We start from the raw sequence: 16,563 nt of genomic DNA, 5'->3' as shown, positions 1-16,563 counted from the left end.
AACACCTGAGTTGGGAATGCCCACAGCTACAGCCTGCAGGTTTAAATTGGCTGTGAAGGAATAAACTCACTTTGAACCACACGAGACAATAATTCCAAGAACGGTTAAAGAAATGCTTTGGCCAACATGTTTAATACATTTTTCCTGTCTTGCTTTTCCTCTACATCAGGACTAAAAACAAAAATAACCTCATACAGTAAAATAATACATGATTAAAACATTTATTTGTGTATATAGCAGTAGTGACCGTTATTGGCTTATCGTCTTTGCCACCTTGAACTCGTGGACATGCTCTTACCGAGTCGTTCACACTGATTTAAAGGAACAGATTCCACAAGAATCGAGGCGAGAGTTCCCAAAAGTAGCTTAGCACCAAAATCACGGCTGGATTTGCTCAGCAAATTATACAGGTTTTGTATTTTTAATTCCAAAAGTAGGAATTAATAACTGGGAAACAGACTTATTTCCTAACCTTAAAATCTGATTTACAGCCACAAGAATAGAGGCCGAGTCTTTGTCGCTGCAACAAAGATTTATTTAAACCATAAGTACTTTTTGGGAAACCAAGCCTAGAACAGATAAATCGGACATCTGTCAACATTTATATTAGAGTCATCTCACAGTATTGCATTACATCTTCAGATCAGCTGTGATGTTTCATTTTTCAGTTATATAGGAGACACAACACATGCGTTAATCACCGGAGATGCAGGACAAACACACTGAGGCCGGAAAATATCAAATATTTGACCCAGACGCATCGTTTCAGTGCTGCAACAATGGCTCCGACCAGAAAGGAAACAATGCTCTTACATTGTGCTCATCTCAAGAAACAAAATCAGTTCAGGGAAGGAGGTAGCTACATAAACGTTGATCTGGAGTTTCATTGATACATAATTTTTAACCGCTTACACCACTACGTGACACAGTGCAGTAAACTTCGAACTGTCGCAAAGTTCAGTTAAGCAGAAGTCCTGCAGACTGGTGAAATATTTGGAAAATCCCAAAGCCCTAAATGTTTGGGACGGCCTTTTTTATTTTGCCATGCATGTGTGCTACTAATGAGGAGGCCTTATTCATAAAAGTGTGCTTATGACTCACAGCAAACCGTAAATGGTCATTTCTTATGCGAAAGTAGGGCATTTAGACAGTTCTCAGGTCTTCTTTGATATATTAAAACTTAACACTTCCTATTGTGTGTAACAGATGAACATTATGTCTTCCCTACAGGGCCAGGTGATGCAGGGTCTGCATTACAAAAAAAGAAAAATATAACATACAACTCCAGCCTGGCTCATGTTGATTCACTGCTCAAACTGTCAAAGCACTTCTAAACAGAGATTAATGATGTTAATCTTTTTGATTAAGATCATCATCTGTACAGAGGATAAAGACGGATGAAATCTACAAAAATAAGTATTTCTACATTAACATTTAAATGGGTCGTCCTTGAGAGACTTTCTTTTCACGCCACGAGAAAAGGCGTCCAGTTTAAAACTAGTCTTCCAAAGACTGATTCTTGTCCACAGACAAAAACATTTTTAAAAGCAAATTGATTACTATATGCAGTAAAGTCAAAGCTGAACCCAGATCTGTCATCAGATGGTCGACAAAGACGTTTCGAACATGCCGACGTAAGAGCTTGCACGCACAAACATCACATGCACATACACGCATAACCCCGAAGCAGGCAGACAAACTTGGGAAAAAGCTGCAGTTTAGTAGACGTATAACTCGACTCCCAGGTTCAGCTCAGATTTGACATAATCCAGAGTTTTCCTGTTTTTTTCTAAAAACTGTCATGTTGGTTTCTTGTTAGTATGAGCAGAATATAAACTGCCCCACATGAGCAGATCGTTTCAACGTCCAGTCTTTCGGACCTGCTCTGAAGACATCTCCCCGGAGATATTCAACCGTGTATTCACAAGCTCTCAGCTCACCTCTCCCACAACAAAGCAGATGTGCTGTTCCAGCAAGTGACCAAAAGCTTACGAGCCCTCCCGCTAAAAGCCATGACAAAAACAAAAGCACAAACCTCTACCGCACTACAACGCCAACTTTAAGAATACCGTCATAGATGGAAGAGTGCATCCCTGCAAATACTCCTAAGTGACAGTGAGCGACTAACTCAACATCAAAAGTGGCTGAGATAAATGAGACTACTTTTCAAAGACCTCTGGTGACTAGTGGTATCTTCTACTGACCTTATGTTACACATAAACAAAAGAGGACAAAATGCTGTTAAAAACAAGAGCTGTGGAGAAACTTGCTATTACAGGTACCAAGTTCTAAAAAAAAGTTAAATCATAAACAAACAAACAAATGGAAGCAGGAGCTCGATGAAAACCATGTTGCTCAACAGCTCAGTTAACTTGTAACGTGTGACTGCGGCCCGACCACAGCGATGGATTCCAGTGTGCTCTAGTTTTCGTCTTCTTCGTCGTCGTCCTCGCTGATGAGGTATCCGCGGGCTCCGCTGTGGTGGGGCGGAGGCGAGGGAGGTGGGGAGGTCTTGGCGAAGAAGGGGAGGCGGAAGGTGGGAGAGGGGGAGCGCTCCTCACGGGTGGGGCTGCTGTTGGGGCTCTGCCTCGGGCTGATGGCCTGCAGCATGCGGCCCTTCCCTTCCTTCAGCATGTGCTTCTGTGGAGGTGAGACGGAAACACAAAAGAGATCATCTGTTAAATCAACAAGACATGATGACATCAACACAAGATGAGTTAAAGATTAAAAACCCTGCTTCAAACAGTCAGAGGGCAGACATTCTGTGGCTATACACATCTATTTGATGAACTTTTAATCGTTTTGGCTTTGTCCTTTTAAATTCATATAACATTATATAAGCAACTCCCGTCTTAATGCTAAACTAAGCTAGCTGCCGTCAGGCTGCAGCACAGACACGAGTGTGGTATCAAACTTCTCATCTAACGCTCATCTATTCCTTTAAGACACAATACAATTACATATCTTGTGAACTTTCATTTCTGTGGGGGGGGGGGGGGGGGATAAAAAGGGATGTCACAGATGTCGTAGATAACAACGCATCATCAATTAGCAGTCTGGGTTTATCTTATTAAAATAATGCAATATTATTTTATGTGAAGTGTTTCATCATGAGTTCAGACGGGCTGAACATACCAAGGTTGTCTCGGTTGATGAATGTTCTACAAAAGTCATTGTGTTGGAAGTCACAAGTCATTATTATGGGCACTTTAAGATCAGGAGTAAATGTAAAGCAGTATATTAAAGTTACTAAAATAACGAATGCTTTCTAAAAATGTGTAATCATTATTATTAAATAAATGTAACAGCAGAATGATCATGTGTGCCTTGATATGTTATTACATGCGTGTCACTGAGTCGAATGTTTTCCAAATTACTTATAGATGATAAGAGTCTTCCCGGCCAGTCTGACAGTAACTGTTAACAGTGTAAAGAAGAATGTGTTCTTCGTCATGCTGCCTGATTAAACGGAGATTAAAGACTAAACCAACATTCTCACCAGAGCGCCCTCAGGGCCAAACATCTGCAGGAAGTTGCCGATGAATTCTCTGGATTTCTCCTCCCATTTCTGGATGAGGTCGATGCTCTTCTCCTCCACCTTCTGGACGAACTCTTTGCTCTTCTCCTCCACGTCACGTACCTTCCTCTTCACTTTGTCCACGCGCTCCTGCAGATGGTACTTCTTCTCCTGATAAAGAGTGGGGACAGCATAGGTTACAACAAAAAGAAGACGGTGAGGTCTGTAACTGCCACATACTCAACATGAATTACTGCCTTCACACCGACACTCACACAGTTAAATCAAAAATAAGTTTTGTACATTAATGAAGCTGACGTTGAGTTCCTTCGCTGTGTATCCTCTCTGCAGGTTGCGTCTGACGTACACGTCGTAATCACGGACTATGCGTGTGATGATGTCAGAGGTGGAGATGCCCTCTGTCCGCTGGGTGGGAGCGAACATACCTGTGGAGGGCAGAGGGTGATGGAAAGGTCAGTAGACACCCGATACAGACGCATGAATAGTTAGCACTCCCTTGTGTGCATGCATGGATTTAAGTTTTTAATACTGCACAGTGTTGCCACGATACCTAAATGACTTTGACACAATACTTGCCTAAATATTTTGATCATATATATATGTGTATATATATATATGTATATATGTATGTATATATATATATATATATATATATATATATATATATATATATATACACACACAACACACGTATATATATATACATATATGTATGTATATACACACACACACACACACACACACACACACACACACACACACACACACACACACACACACACACACACACACACACACACACACACACACACACACGTCAATGCAAGGCAGTGGAGGATGTGAATCAATACGAATACAAATGTGGTATTGTACCGTTTTTAATGGCACGGTATTGAGATACCCCTCTATTGGTATACCGAGCAACAACAATTGATATGACTATATACTGCACTATATTCCACTGACATGTTCCATTTTATAAAAAGTTAAACAACAATGAAAATGGATCAGAATATACTTTTATAATACACTAATATACAGTACCATATGCGTTGCATTGGAAGCAGTAGTAAGTACTGAACTGTATCCTGTAATTACACCACCACTCTTGGTTACTCTGGCACTCACCGGCTTCCTTGATGTGCTTGTACACGTCATCACTGCCTGCTGAGGAGTATGGGATGTCGTCGTGGGCCACAAAGTCAATCTGGAGAGGTCATTACAACACACATCAACACAATAGATTCACATCTACAAACTGTATAAACACATAAAGAAATGTCAGGGAAAGGTTACAGAGGATCAGCAGATGGAGGCTTGCCAACTCATTCTTTATTTTCTCAACACTTCTTGGTCTCTCAACTCAAGACTTCAATGAATAAACGGGCCTTGTCTCTTATTACGTTGTGTTGTCTTTTAACTCGGATGTTTCTCCGTTTCATCCACTCACGCGATGTTTTGCAAGGAACTCTGGCGTTAACGTCCAGGGAGCGTTCCGCACCACTTCATCCACATAGCGGCAATGACTGATGGCATCGTATCGCTCATCCTCATTCATCACTGTGAAGCCCTTGTATTTGTGGGTCAAGTCATCACTGCACACTGTAAAACAAAGAAGAAATTATTGTTTGAAGTACCGTAACCATGATTTGATCTATTGCAAACAGTCAGAAAAAGCAGATGGTGGAGACCAAAGAATATCTAGCAAATCTCGCAATATCCCAGTAAAGTCTCCTTATCATGCACCATAAAATATCAGTTGTCAAAATGTTCCTAGACGTCTGACTGTCTCAATTGTCTTCCTGTAGGTGGTGGTGACCAGAACACCAGAAGGTTGTGAGTTCAACACCAGGGCTGCCACCATTGAGCCCCTGAGCAAGGTACTTAACCCTGAGTTGCTCCAGGGAGACTGTCCCTGTAGTTACTTCACTGTAAGTCGCTCTGGATAAGAGAGTCTGCTGATATAATGGGTTTTTTGTTTTTTTTTCCACACTTTGCAAAAGAAGCAGCTGATGAGGTCTGCTGCTGTGAAAGCCTATATAGACGCAGACGTTTACAGGCTAAGACTTACCTCCTACGATGAGGTGTGTATTCGGGAAGAGGCATTTAGCCTGCATGAGTGCTCTGGCGTGACCCGAGTGGAAAACGTCAAAGATACCATCTGCATACACCCGCACCGGTCTGTCAACTGAGCGGAGAGAGATGAGATGAGACATGCAGAGAGGAAACATTGATTTATTCTGTACAGAGTGAATCTAAAATTGTACTTGTTTGTACATATGCATGTATGACTGTACTCAAGACTGAGAGGAAATGTACTGATATTGGGGGGGAAGAAAGGATAATGTGTATAAGAAACTACATATGTATAGGACCAAGAGGCTAAGAAACTGTCAAAGTAAGACATATCAGCCGACAGATTGAAAGAATCAGACTCACGATGAGTTCCCCTCTTCGCCTCCTCCATGTTGACTCTCACGTAGGGTTTATTAACAGCTGGCTCCAACTCATCTGCAAAAGGTGCAGGGTGCTTCAATCCCTACAAGACCCATACAGACAGAAGGGGGACATGTCTATTATTAACGTTCTATTCATCCACACAAAAATGATAGCTGGGCACCAAAGTGAATAATCTTCTCTTCCCTGGTTGGAAGAGGTAAAATGATCACGCTCTAATTTTGTAATATTCTTTCCTGGAACGATCTGATGTGGGAATCAATGCTGTTGCATAGCAGATAACATTTTTTTTTAAGCACACTTCTTATGCAGCAACATAAAGTCTGACACGTGCACGTAGCAGATAAGAACTGACATTAAGTTCTAACTTTGATCCTTCTACTGGTAGATCAATATGCATGCACATACATATATTTATATCTATCTACTGTATATCCATATGTATACATCTATATATCTATAGAGAGACAGCCATAGTGGCAGTCACATGCACAGAGCCGATAGAAACTGCTGGACAAACACGCTGCTCAATGACAGCCAAAGAACACAGCTGACTCACCACAGTACATCTGGGGATTTTCCCAAGCCTCTCTCCCTCTTCAGTCTCCCGATTGGAGGCCTCTCTTCTTCTCTTTCTGGACAGCAACATCTCGCTGGAGCTTTGGGCCTCCATCTGTGTCAAATGACAAGACAAACGCAATTAAAGCACAGGATACTTCACATACACCATGCACTGCTTGGACATCACACAGATGCAGACACTCAGTTTTACTTTGTATAATGTGCCCACGTTCTGGACATGAACTCAATGTTACATAATTATAGTAGCATTATATATAGCATACAGGACACAGACTGTAAATCTAGACATCAGTGAGATTATGGCAGATGCCATACCCTGGGTCAACCTTGAACCGTTAACAGAGGGAGAGCACAGTATGTGCCTCGGCTCAATAAACCACCAGGAAGCATTTGATTTAAAGAAAATAGAAGCTTTCACTGAGGCATATGAAGGTCAAATGAAAATGTAAATAACACCACCTGTTTCAACATAAAACATTTTGTTTTCCGAAACAATACAGAAAATGAACCATGTCCAGGCTGTGTTTCTTTCGAAAAATCAAGGGTGACTCAGATTGAGTTAACGTCACATCTGGCAACAGGAAATCCAGCCCTGCTTCCCCAGAGTCAGCCGTCCACCACAAGTAGTCCAACTTTCATATTGTTGACCAAGTTTACTTAAGTATTTATTACAGCCAGCTGGTTTACTTTTATTATCAAAGACAAAACTTTAAAAAACTTTTTTTTTTTTTGAAGTTTTTAAGAAAGATTTTATGTATTGGATTTCAATGAGCTCAACATCCTGGGTATCGGCACTGGATATCATAAAGTAGGACTGAAATAAATCACTAATCACTTTAATTATCCTTTTTCTTAAGGTGCTGATTTATTTTTTTAATTAATCTTTAAGTTGTGTGGTCTATAAAACATCAGAAAACAGTAAGTAAACATCAAGAAATATCTTGTTTTAACAAAACAACACGCAAAAACAATCATTTAAAAACGAGAAAAGCGGTAATTTCTCACATTGTAGAAGCGGGAAAAAGTCATTTTGGCTTGAAAAATGACTTTATGATTAATCAATTATCAAAGTGGTTGCAGATTAATTTTGTGTCAATTCATCGACTATACATATCCATATAAACCTAGAAGAGTCTAAGTTCAATGATCAGTGTCTTAATTTAGTCTATAACTATCCTGTGTATACTGGTAGAACAGGACTGGGACTTAAACATTTATATTTTTTATTTTAACATCACATTAAGTTCTTTAAACAGAGTTTGAAACACCTTCAAAGATTCCATCCACAGTGATGATGTGATCTGTCCATATTTAGTGGAACAATAGAAACTACTGCTGATATCCAAGGGTTCTCGTGTTATGGTTTAAGGCTCTGCCGCATTCCACACATTCCATCACACAATCGAAATAAAGCCACAAGTCATCAAAGGGAGTGACACATTATTTTGAAGTGTCTAGACTTGTCACTTCTTTAAACTGATAGTTTGGATTTTTTGCGTAGGGTTGCATGAGATTCATATCCATAGTCAGTGCATTACTACCTACAGTAGATGGTGGTCAGTACGCCCCCATTTTGGAGAAACAGACAGGAGCACCGGCACCAAAGCTAAGGGGGAACTGAGAGCGTAATCTATGCTCTTTTTAAAGCTACAAGACTACTTTGACAAAAATAGTAATTTTACTAACATGGGGGTTGCTGAATTAATGAAAATATTCTAAATATAGCGTACACGTAAACTGAGAGATTATTTTAGGCATCCCTTTTTTTTGGTGGCTAAAATAAATTTGCTGCTGCCCCTGCCCACAGCAGTACGTTTCTTAGCCTTCTGTGCCCGTTCTCCTGCTTCTCCAAACTAGGGGAGTGCTGACCACCATATATACTTAAACTACGGATAAGTACCTCATACAACCCCACTTCAAAAAATCTGAACTATCCCTTTAAGTTATTATTATATCTTAACATCCCTTGGCTGAACTGCTGGGTCAGTTATGAAAGTGTGACTCAGTAAATGTGTGATAGACATGCAGTACACAATCCTGGTGGTGACAGCGACCTGATCCAAAAAGGACTGTTACACAAGCAACCCTCTGCCTCTTTAACTTGGCAACAGCTGAGCAGAGAGTGAGAAGCCCTGCAGGTCTTTCACCCACTTACAGAGAAGATTTACATCAACAGCACATGTTGTCAAAACTGAAACAGGCTGCTATAATAAGAAAGCAACCAAAGGACAGAGCAATGTCTTATTTGCTACAGAGGTCCATGATAACCCCTGCAACCCTATTTAGTAAGATAATGCCCAATAATTAGATTGACCGTAACTACCAGTATAATCAGGGCTGTAACAAATATTGTCATTACCGATTAATATGTTAGTTATTTTCTCCATTACCTCTACATAAATATAAAAACTAGTGAAAAATGCCTGTCCCAATTCCTGAGAGACCCAGGTGAAGTTTTCAAATCGCTTCTTCACTTCAACCAACAATCCCAAATGCAAAGATAATCTATTTACGATCATATAAAAAGCAGCAAATCCTTACACTTGAGAAGCTGGAACCAGAGGACGTTTGACATATTGCTTGATTAAAGACTCAAATGATTACTCGATAATCAAGACAGTTGCCAACTAAGTGTATATTGACTAACAACAGTGTGGACATGGATATCCATTAAAAAGCCCCTGTTATATTCTGTTATTGTACTTTCAGTCAAGTGGAAGTTCAGAAATAAAATCTGCTGCATTAGGCTGTAAGGCCCGATAGTTCCCGGGCCACACTTTGAGAACCACAGGCTTCCACTGCATTTCACACAATGTTCCCCATGTGTACTTTCTGGCTCATTTTAATAGGTCACTTAGATAACATCACACAGACATGCCAAAAGTTAATTTGAGTTAGCACAATACACAATACGCATCTTTCCACTAATGACAGAAGTTAAATCAGTGAATAAAAAGCGGACAGAGGATTTTACTGGTGACACTGGTTGTGCAGCTCAACTGTCAAACACTGGCTTAGTAGACGCTTTTGCCTCTGGCAAAAATCCTTAAAATCAATATGCTAACTAACCCGGATAGTAATGTTAGCTAACGTTAGATATCTACTTTACGTTTCTGCTTACTTGTTCACTCTTTTTTCCGAAATGGTGTTTTGCATGAGTGGGCGGCTTCCTAGCCTAGTACTGCCAGCAGGCTACTTAGCTACCTGCAACAAAGCTAGCTAACGCTGCTAGCTACCGTCAAATACTAGCTAGCAAGCTAGCTGTAAAGCTGATTCGCTTATTAGTTACCTTTAGCCGTTAGTGCGCTGGTTAGCTGACACCAGCAACAACGGGAAGTACGAACAATTCTGTAAGTCAGACGCCCGCCGTTTTGTTGACCGAAAACTGAAACTAACGTTTCCAGAAGGACAGACAAATTATGAGCAGTGTCAGTGACAGCTTATTCTACAACGCTGACAGGTCAACAACCTAGGAACTACAAAACGACATACGAGGAAGACAATATGAGTCGGAGACTTCCGGTTTCGAAACTGCGTCTCAATTCAGGAGCTGCAGCCTTCGGAGGCTGCATTTGTAGACCGATTACGTCACAGCGGCCGCGACAGGGGTGTCCCTTTTCGGCGACTCCTTCAAATGCAGCCGACAAAATGCAACCTTCTTCTGCCGAATTTGGAGGATACATCTGATGTATCCTTCACCGCCGCAGGTATCCCAAGATTCATTGCGCGCCCAGAGAAGTTTTTATTCCGACAAGAAATGGCGCCCCTCGACCCAGCAGTAACGGCAAATGGATATACTTTTAAATGTAAGTATTGTAAGTATTGGGTTTCAACTTGCTCGAATAGCTAACGATACTAATGTTATAACATCAAAGGACCTTATAACCTAACATATTCGCTAAAATTATAGTTTAAGTTATAGATGCAGCTTGGCAAGTTAGCCTTTGAAAGTAGAATTTTGAAGACCTTAACTTTCAAACCTAAGAGTTTTAAATGTTGAATTATATTTTACATAGATTGTGGCGATTGTATAGATAATTTATACTTCATATTACCTGCTTGGTTTTCTGACAGTTGAATATCACTTAAACAGTCCAGTGCAATCGTTCGGATTGATTATACATATTTTATTATTTATAATATGTGTACTTATTTTGCAACTTAATCTCGTTTGTTTAGTGGTGTATAGCTAAACTTGTTCTAACATTCTGTTTTGTTTTAGGGAGAAGGAGAGGAGAGCAGGGGGAGGATGGACAGACTCTTCTCTCTGCTGGAGAAACTTGTTGACAAATGAAACTTGTTGGTAAATTAATTGAAATAAATAATATATATAATGATGAATATATTGTGTATTTAATTTACATGAACTATAAATGAAAGTAATGATGACGTAATGGTGACGTACCAGGAAGTCCCCCGTAGACCGGTCCGTCTCATTTCGTAGACCGTTCGGTTCAGCCTTCGCGGTCTACGGAGGACCCGGCCTCTAAAGACCGCGAAGGCTGCTTCCTCCGAAGGCTGCAGTCCCTGAATTGAGACACAGCAGGCAAAATGACCATATAGTACCCGTCCCGTATTGATAAATAAAATGCACTTGATGAAAACGAGAAGCGAATGTCCTGTATTTTCATGCACATCCTATTCTAATGCATACACTACACCAGGGGTTTCAAAGTCTGAGACTGTCAGTATTTCTACATGCAGTCTCAATTCCTGGATTCCTTATGGAATCATGATTTTGTTTTTTTGATCCCATAGACATTCCATAATGTGTGTATAAATCTGACTCTGGAAAAGTGGGGGAAACAGTTGTCCCCCCCCCCCCCCCCCCCGTATCTATATTTGTATATCACCTTTAGGCTCTGTTCTTTGATAACTAATGCAATAACTGACTAAAAATGTTTCATTTCCATTCACTGAGCCTGCCCTGATACTGTTATAGCCTTTAAAGGTTGTAGACTCAGCAGATTTGAAACCTGCACGAATTGATGCTTTGGCCACTTGGGGGCAGTAAAAATCAGTCTGTATCAACAACACTGATAAAATATTATACAGTTCAGGTACATTGACAGGCAGCTGTAAGAGTAACAAGAGCTAATAGTGGAAGGCTCAAATGTGGTTTGTTTTTAAGTAAACCAGTCCAGCTTTTAATTCCATTAATTTGAATGGCTTTTTACAGTTTTATATCACTTTATCACTAAGTAAGGTTTTGTATGCAGGACTATTTTCACAGTGTGATATTAGTACTTTTACTTAAGTAAAGGATCTAAATATTTCTGCCACTACTGATGAAAAGTGGGGTTCACGTGTAGCTTACCTGAGGTTTGGCTAAGGTTGATACAAGTGCTAAAACTTGTGGCCCTATATAGGACAAAGTTAGGACCAGCTGCATTTATACAATCGGCTGAAAGAAGGCCATATTAAGACCCGTACGGTCCTGCTCTGGCAACCAAATCTTGACCACTCACGAACCGTCATTCTTATTTGTGTTGAGGGAAAGTGGACTATGTGGGCCGTCCCTGAGCCAGACTAAATTTGGTATGTGGGTTCATTTCAGCCCATTTGAATCAAGAACTGCACATTTTCTTTTGCAGCGAGGAAGAGAGAAGTTTCACCCAAAATAGCTGCAATGTTACATGATTTTACAACAGGAAAATTAGCACCGCCCTTAAACATGGATAGTGGTAATCTGACCCAAGCACAGAGGTAGCATAGCTATGGAATGAAGGGTATGGAGCTGAAAGCATTAGAGCAGAGAGCTCCAGGACAAGGTGTAATTTCATTTGAAGATCAGAGGGGCACAAGTTACAATAATTGATACCTGAAGGTGGTGATAAAGTTGTGCAACAAAAGCTGCTGTACATTATCGGGTGGACTTGGAATAAAGAAGTTTTTAATGCCACCATGGTCACAGGTAATCGTCTATTGAAAATGCGTTTTAAATAACGTCATTTATAGTGTAACTAGCAGCTTGGATGAGAATTCTTGCAACATATTTAAATGTTTCCATGACCAAACAATGGAGATATGATTTACAATCTCATCCAACATTGTAAACCCTTTGTAACATTTACTGTTTTGTCATTTTTATAGATCTGGCAGTATGATAATTAATTCTTCAGGAAGGTTTATCTCTTCAATTTACTATCAAACTGCCACAAGACTCATCCAGATTCACTTTATCCCATTGACAAGTACTAAACTAATGCCTCAATTTGTTTATTAAATATGACCAATATATGGAAGTAAGATACAGGTGTTACTCTGACAAGCCTGCAAAAATAATGAAATATATTGTCAGATTCCAGAGGGCTTTAAGTTTTTTTGCCCTCCTTACACCTTCTGTAAAACAAGTTGATTTATTTTGTGAGGTGGCAGTTTGTCTCAACGTACATGTAAAATAAATGTATATCATTTAAAAGTAACAGGTACCCTGACCCTTCCATTTTTGCCATGTGCACAGAGCAATTGCAGTATGATGTTCACCATTAGCCACCTGGCAGAGCCCCTATAGACTCCCTGTCTCCTTCGTGCGCCCTTTAATCGCAGCCTTGCCTGCTGGTTTGAAGTATAGCATTTGCTTCACTGTTGAAATGACAAACACTGAGCAGACAGACAAGGCCTGAGGAAAATGAGAATTAGGAAAGTCAAAAAATTACCTGAAAATGTAATGAAGCAAAATCGGTCCGCTAAAAACAAAGTATCTGGCTGTCCTGGGAGAGGTTTGTGGCTTGATTTGTTTTCGATAGAACATGTCCATTGCATGTTCTAGCCAGTGGGGAAGCTGAAACACAAACATACACACGCACACGCACACGCACACGCACACGCACACACAAACACAATAATTTGACTCTAATGGGTTACATCATACATCATCATTTACTACCATCAGTAATCACCTAATAATTATTTTGTCACAATTGAGGCAGGAAGGATACAGAGTATAAGACGTGTATATGTTTTAAACATTTATTCAAATAGTAACTTCACAACTGATTATGTGCGTTTATGTGTATTGTTGCTATCTAGGCATTCAGAAATATGTGTATCAATGAGGAAACTAATAAAAGTGGCGTTTTGAAGTCTCTAAACAACCATTTTCCAGGCTGCGTTACAGTGACTTGGTGTTTGGACAAGCTAGCCCATCATTCTTGCATATTTCTTGGGGACTTAAACAGCAGTTGACTCAGCTCGCCCTCTATTTTTTTAACCAAAGTTAAAAGGACATATCCAGCTGTTTTGGGACAGAGGGTTAATTTTTACCTCCTAGGCATGTTTTGTCAAGAATTAGGCTAAGGACAGTGCATGTCGCCATGGTTTGCATGTTTGGTTCATAACACAAACAGAAATGTTGTTTATGTGTAGTGACGTAGTGTTTTTAAATGCATAAATTCTACCTCCACTGATGGCTTCATCCAGGACTATGACCCAATAGATAGAGCCAAGAAATTGGACTGCCTGGGCACCCAGTAGGTGCCCTGCTGTGACTGCACTGTTTCCTTGGGCTTTACAAGGAGACCTATTTTGTTTGAAGTTGGTCTTTTACTACTTGTTCATACTCAGTGTGCTAATGAGCTCTTCCACGTCTCAACTAAAATGCATGAGGGGTGGAGTTGGATCTACTTGCAGTTCAGTGGCCAATGGGAATTCCCCAGTGATAACAGCAGTATTTATGAACAGGTATGTGGTGCAGCAGTTTATAACAGGACTAGGGAGATGCAACAACAGGTGAGCAGGTTGAGTTTTCTTTTTCACTCTCGTAGCAAAGTCAAGTTTAGAAGTAAAACTATTCAAGTCAGGTAACATTTGCTTTGCATTGTTTATGTTGTGCAGAAAATGCTCACAAAGAAGATTTTTGAGCCAAATTCTCTGACAAATGTTTAAACGATAATCTTTATGATTTATAAATGAATATCAGTTGCTATAGTTTAAAAACATGTAGCCGAGTAGCTTCACAGGAAATTGAATCTTACTGGCAGGTGATTTTATATTTAAGGTATTTAGGGTATCTTAAACTTATTTAATAGGCTTTTGTGAATATCAGCAGTGATGTAAGACAGAATGCAAAATAATTTACGTATATTGCAATTGCAGATGTCGAGGATGATTTCCCAGAAGTCCCTATTAAGGGCGCTATGCTACGTGCTGTTAATGCCAGGTTTGTCTATAAATGCATGAAATTCTTCTTTAATCTGACAATGATGTAGGAGTTAAAACCATACCAATAAAATGATGAACGATGATTCTAGCTGTTGATAATCTAATATATTATATATTATATATATATATTATATATTATATTTCTAATATATTCTCTGCCTCTCTCCAGGTTTGCTAGAAGCAACATCTCTTATGAAAGTAAAGAATCCTGGAGGTATTTAATCTGTCCCCTTCTTGTAGATTGTAATATTATGATACAAATAATAGTTTTAATTGAAAATATATATGTGTATTTAATATAACATAGTTATTCATTTTGGATGTGACATTACAAATTTAATTGTTGTGTAAATCATAATTTAAGGGCTGAATAGTACCTGTACTAAAGTTATAATTGAAGGCATTATTAAGATATAAATGAAGGACGTTATATATATATATAGATATATATCTATATATATCTATATATATCTATATATATATAGATATATATATATATTATATATATTTATATATATTATACATATTATATATATATATATATATTATATATTATATATTATATATATATATATATATTTATATATATATATATATATATATATATATATATATATATATCTCACAAATTGGAAGAGTTGATTTTCCCGTATAATTCCTGATTCTGTGTTCTTCCACAGGGAATGTGGTAAACATTGGTCCTGCTAAGGCAAATGATTTCTTGACTAATTCTCCACCTAAAAGGAACATTGACCCAAAGTGGTACAGAGGCGCTCCTGATTTCCAGTCCTACTACCGCTTCTACAACAGTATTGGACACATTGAAGGAGTAAGTTGAGATTTATTGTAGATTCTTATGTGGGTTTACTTGGGTTACACTATTCAGCTTCCTTGTTTTCATTTCCTCTTGGATGTGTTTCTGTGTGCAGCTCTATGAGATCGACAGGATCCGGATGTTGTATCAGCAGATGCGTCACTTGGAGTTGACCTATGGCCCAGATGCCTCCAGTTATCAAAATGTCATGGGTGTGCTGACTACCACCGCAGCACCAACTACTACCACTCTGCCTCCTCCCCTCACCACCCCTGCTCCTACACCAGATCCTCTGGAGAATGCTCAGAGGATCTATCTGTGTAACCCCAAAGATCCTCTGTGCAAACCTCAGATCGTCTACCTGCCAGCAGGCGCTGTTCCAGTACTGTGTGACCCACGAGTCAACCCCGCCTGCAGGCCCGTAACAGAGGTAGAGATAAGAGCTGCTGCTCCTCCTAAACCACCCGCGGCTTCTCCTGCTCCCGTAAAGTCTGTCCAAACCCCCCCTCCTCCCACTATCACTGCTAAAGGTATGGAGTACGACTGTGATCCATACTGGGACCCTGACTGCCTCATCGATCACCCACCCCGCCCCATCCAGGAAACATCCGCACCAGAGGCACCCGCTGAAGAGAAAGTGGAGAAAAAGGAAGAAGCAAAAGTAGAGGAAAGTGTTCCCGAAGCACCAGTCACAGAGACAACCCTTTTCTTTGACCCTTATGATTTTAAACGTGACCTTTATGACCCCTTTCGTTATGCCGACCCAGCTCCTGAACCGGAGTAAAAACAAAGCGCTTAAGAAGCGATAGTCTTCTATGCAGAGTACAACATTAAATCACCAGAACAAACCAAGGCAGAACTGTGAGCAAATCCACATTTAAGGTTAAATACAAATACAGGACAGACATGCGAACAATGCTTTTACAGTATGCTCATAGTTTTTCCACTATGACTGATTTGTATGTGTGTTCATGAAATGCACAAAAACTTTTTGTATTGAATGAAAACA

At 39.7% G+C, this 16,563-nt stretch overlaps 2 protein-coding genes across 3 annotated transcripts; one reads left to right on the top strand and one right to left on the bottom strand.

The window, feature by feature from the left end:
- Window positions 1-104: 104 nt before the first annotated feature.
- On the bottom strand, window positions 105-10,040 carry pcyt1aa (phosphate cytidylyltransferase 1A, choline a). 2 transcript variants are annotated; one of them, XM_029453944.1, is made up of 9 exons: window positions 9,867-10,040; window positions 6,555-6,668; window positions 5,978-6,077; window positions 5,610-5,726; window positions 4,989-5,140; window positions 4,667-4,745; window positions 3,821-3,963; window positions 3,500-3,688; window positions 105-2,640 (listed from the first exon to the last, which is right to left on the bottom strand). In XM_029453944.1, the coding sequence occupies exons 2-9, from the start codon at window positions 6,666-6,668 to the stop codon at window positions 2,422-2,424; spliced, it is 1,113 nt and encodes a 370-aa protein (XP_029309804.1). In that variant the 5' UTR covers window positions 9,867-10,040; the 3' UTR covers window positions 105-2,421. The 2 variants fall into 2 exon arrangements, with proteins under 2 accessions (XP_029309804.1, XP_029309805.1); XM_029453945.1 differs by lacking the exon at window positions 9,867-10,040 and adding an exon at window positions 9,699-9,831.
- A 3,989-nt stretch (window positions 10,041-14,029) lies between these two features.
- and3 (actinodin3) lies at window positions 14,030-16,485 on the top strand. Its single transcript, XM_029453977.1, has 4 exons — window positions 14,030-14,738; window positions 14,910-14,954; window positions 15,421-15,569; window positions 15,670-16,485. The coding sequence occupies exons 1-4, from the start codon at window positions 14,642-14,644 to the stop codon at window positions 16,336-16,338; spliced, it is 960 nt and encodes a 319-aa protein (XP_029309837.1). The 5' UTR covers window positions 14,030-14,641; the 3' UTR covers window positions 16,339-16,485.
- The last annotated feature ends 78 nt before the right edge of the window (window positions 16,486-16,563 follow it).

The sequence above is a fragment of the Cottoperca gobio genome, chromosome 17 (assembly GCF_900634415.1).
Source record: "Cottoperca gobio chromosome 17, fCotGob3.1, whole genome shotgun sequence".
Taxonomy (NCBI): Eukaryota; Metazoa; Chordata; class Actinopteri; order Perciformes; family Bovichtidae; genus Cottoperca; species Cottoperca gobio.
The sequence above is the reverse complement of the archived record's forward strand: the minus strand, read 5'-3'. Positions and strand labels throughout refer to the sequence as shown.

Bases quoted from the DNA above. Each gene is read 5' to 3' on its own strand.
- and3 (XM_029453977.1), top strand. From the start codon at position 14,642: ATGCAAAATAATTTACGTATATTGCAATTGCAGATGTCGAGGATGATT. The intron at 14,739-14,909 runs GTTTGTCTATAA...GCCTCTCTCCAG, and splicing joins CTACGTGCTGTTAATGCCAG to GTTTGCTAGAAGCAACATCT. The intron at 15,570-15,669 runs GTAAGTTGAGAT...TTCTGTGTGCAG, and splicing joins GTATTGGACACATTGAAGGA to CTCTATGAGATCGACAGGAT.
- pcyt1aa (XM_029453944.1), bottom strand. From the start codon at position 6,668: ATGGAGGCCCAAAGCTCCAGCGAGATGTTGCTGTCCAGAAAGAGAAGA. The intron at 5,141-5,609 runs GTAAGTCTTAGC...TTTGTTTTACAG, and splicing joins TACACACCTCATCGTAGGAG to TGTGCAGTGATGACTTGACC. The intron at 3,689-3,820 runs GTACAAAACTTA...ACTCTTTATCAG, and splicing joins TCAACGTCAGCTTCATTAAT to GAGAAGAAGTACCATCTGCA.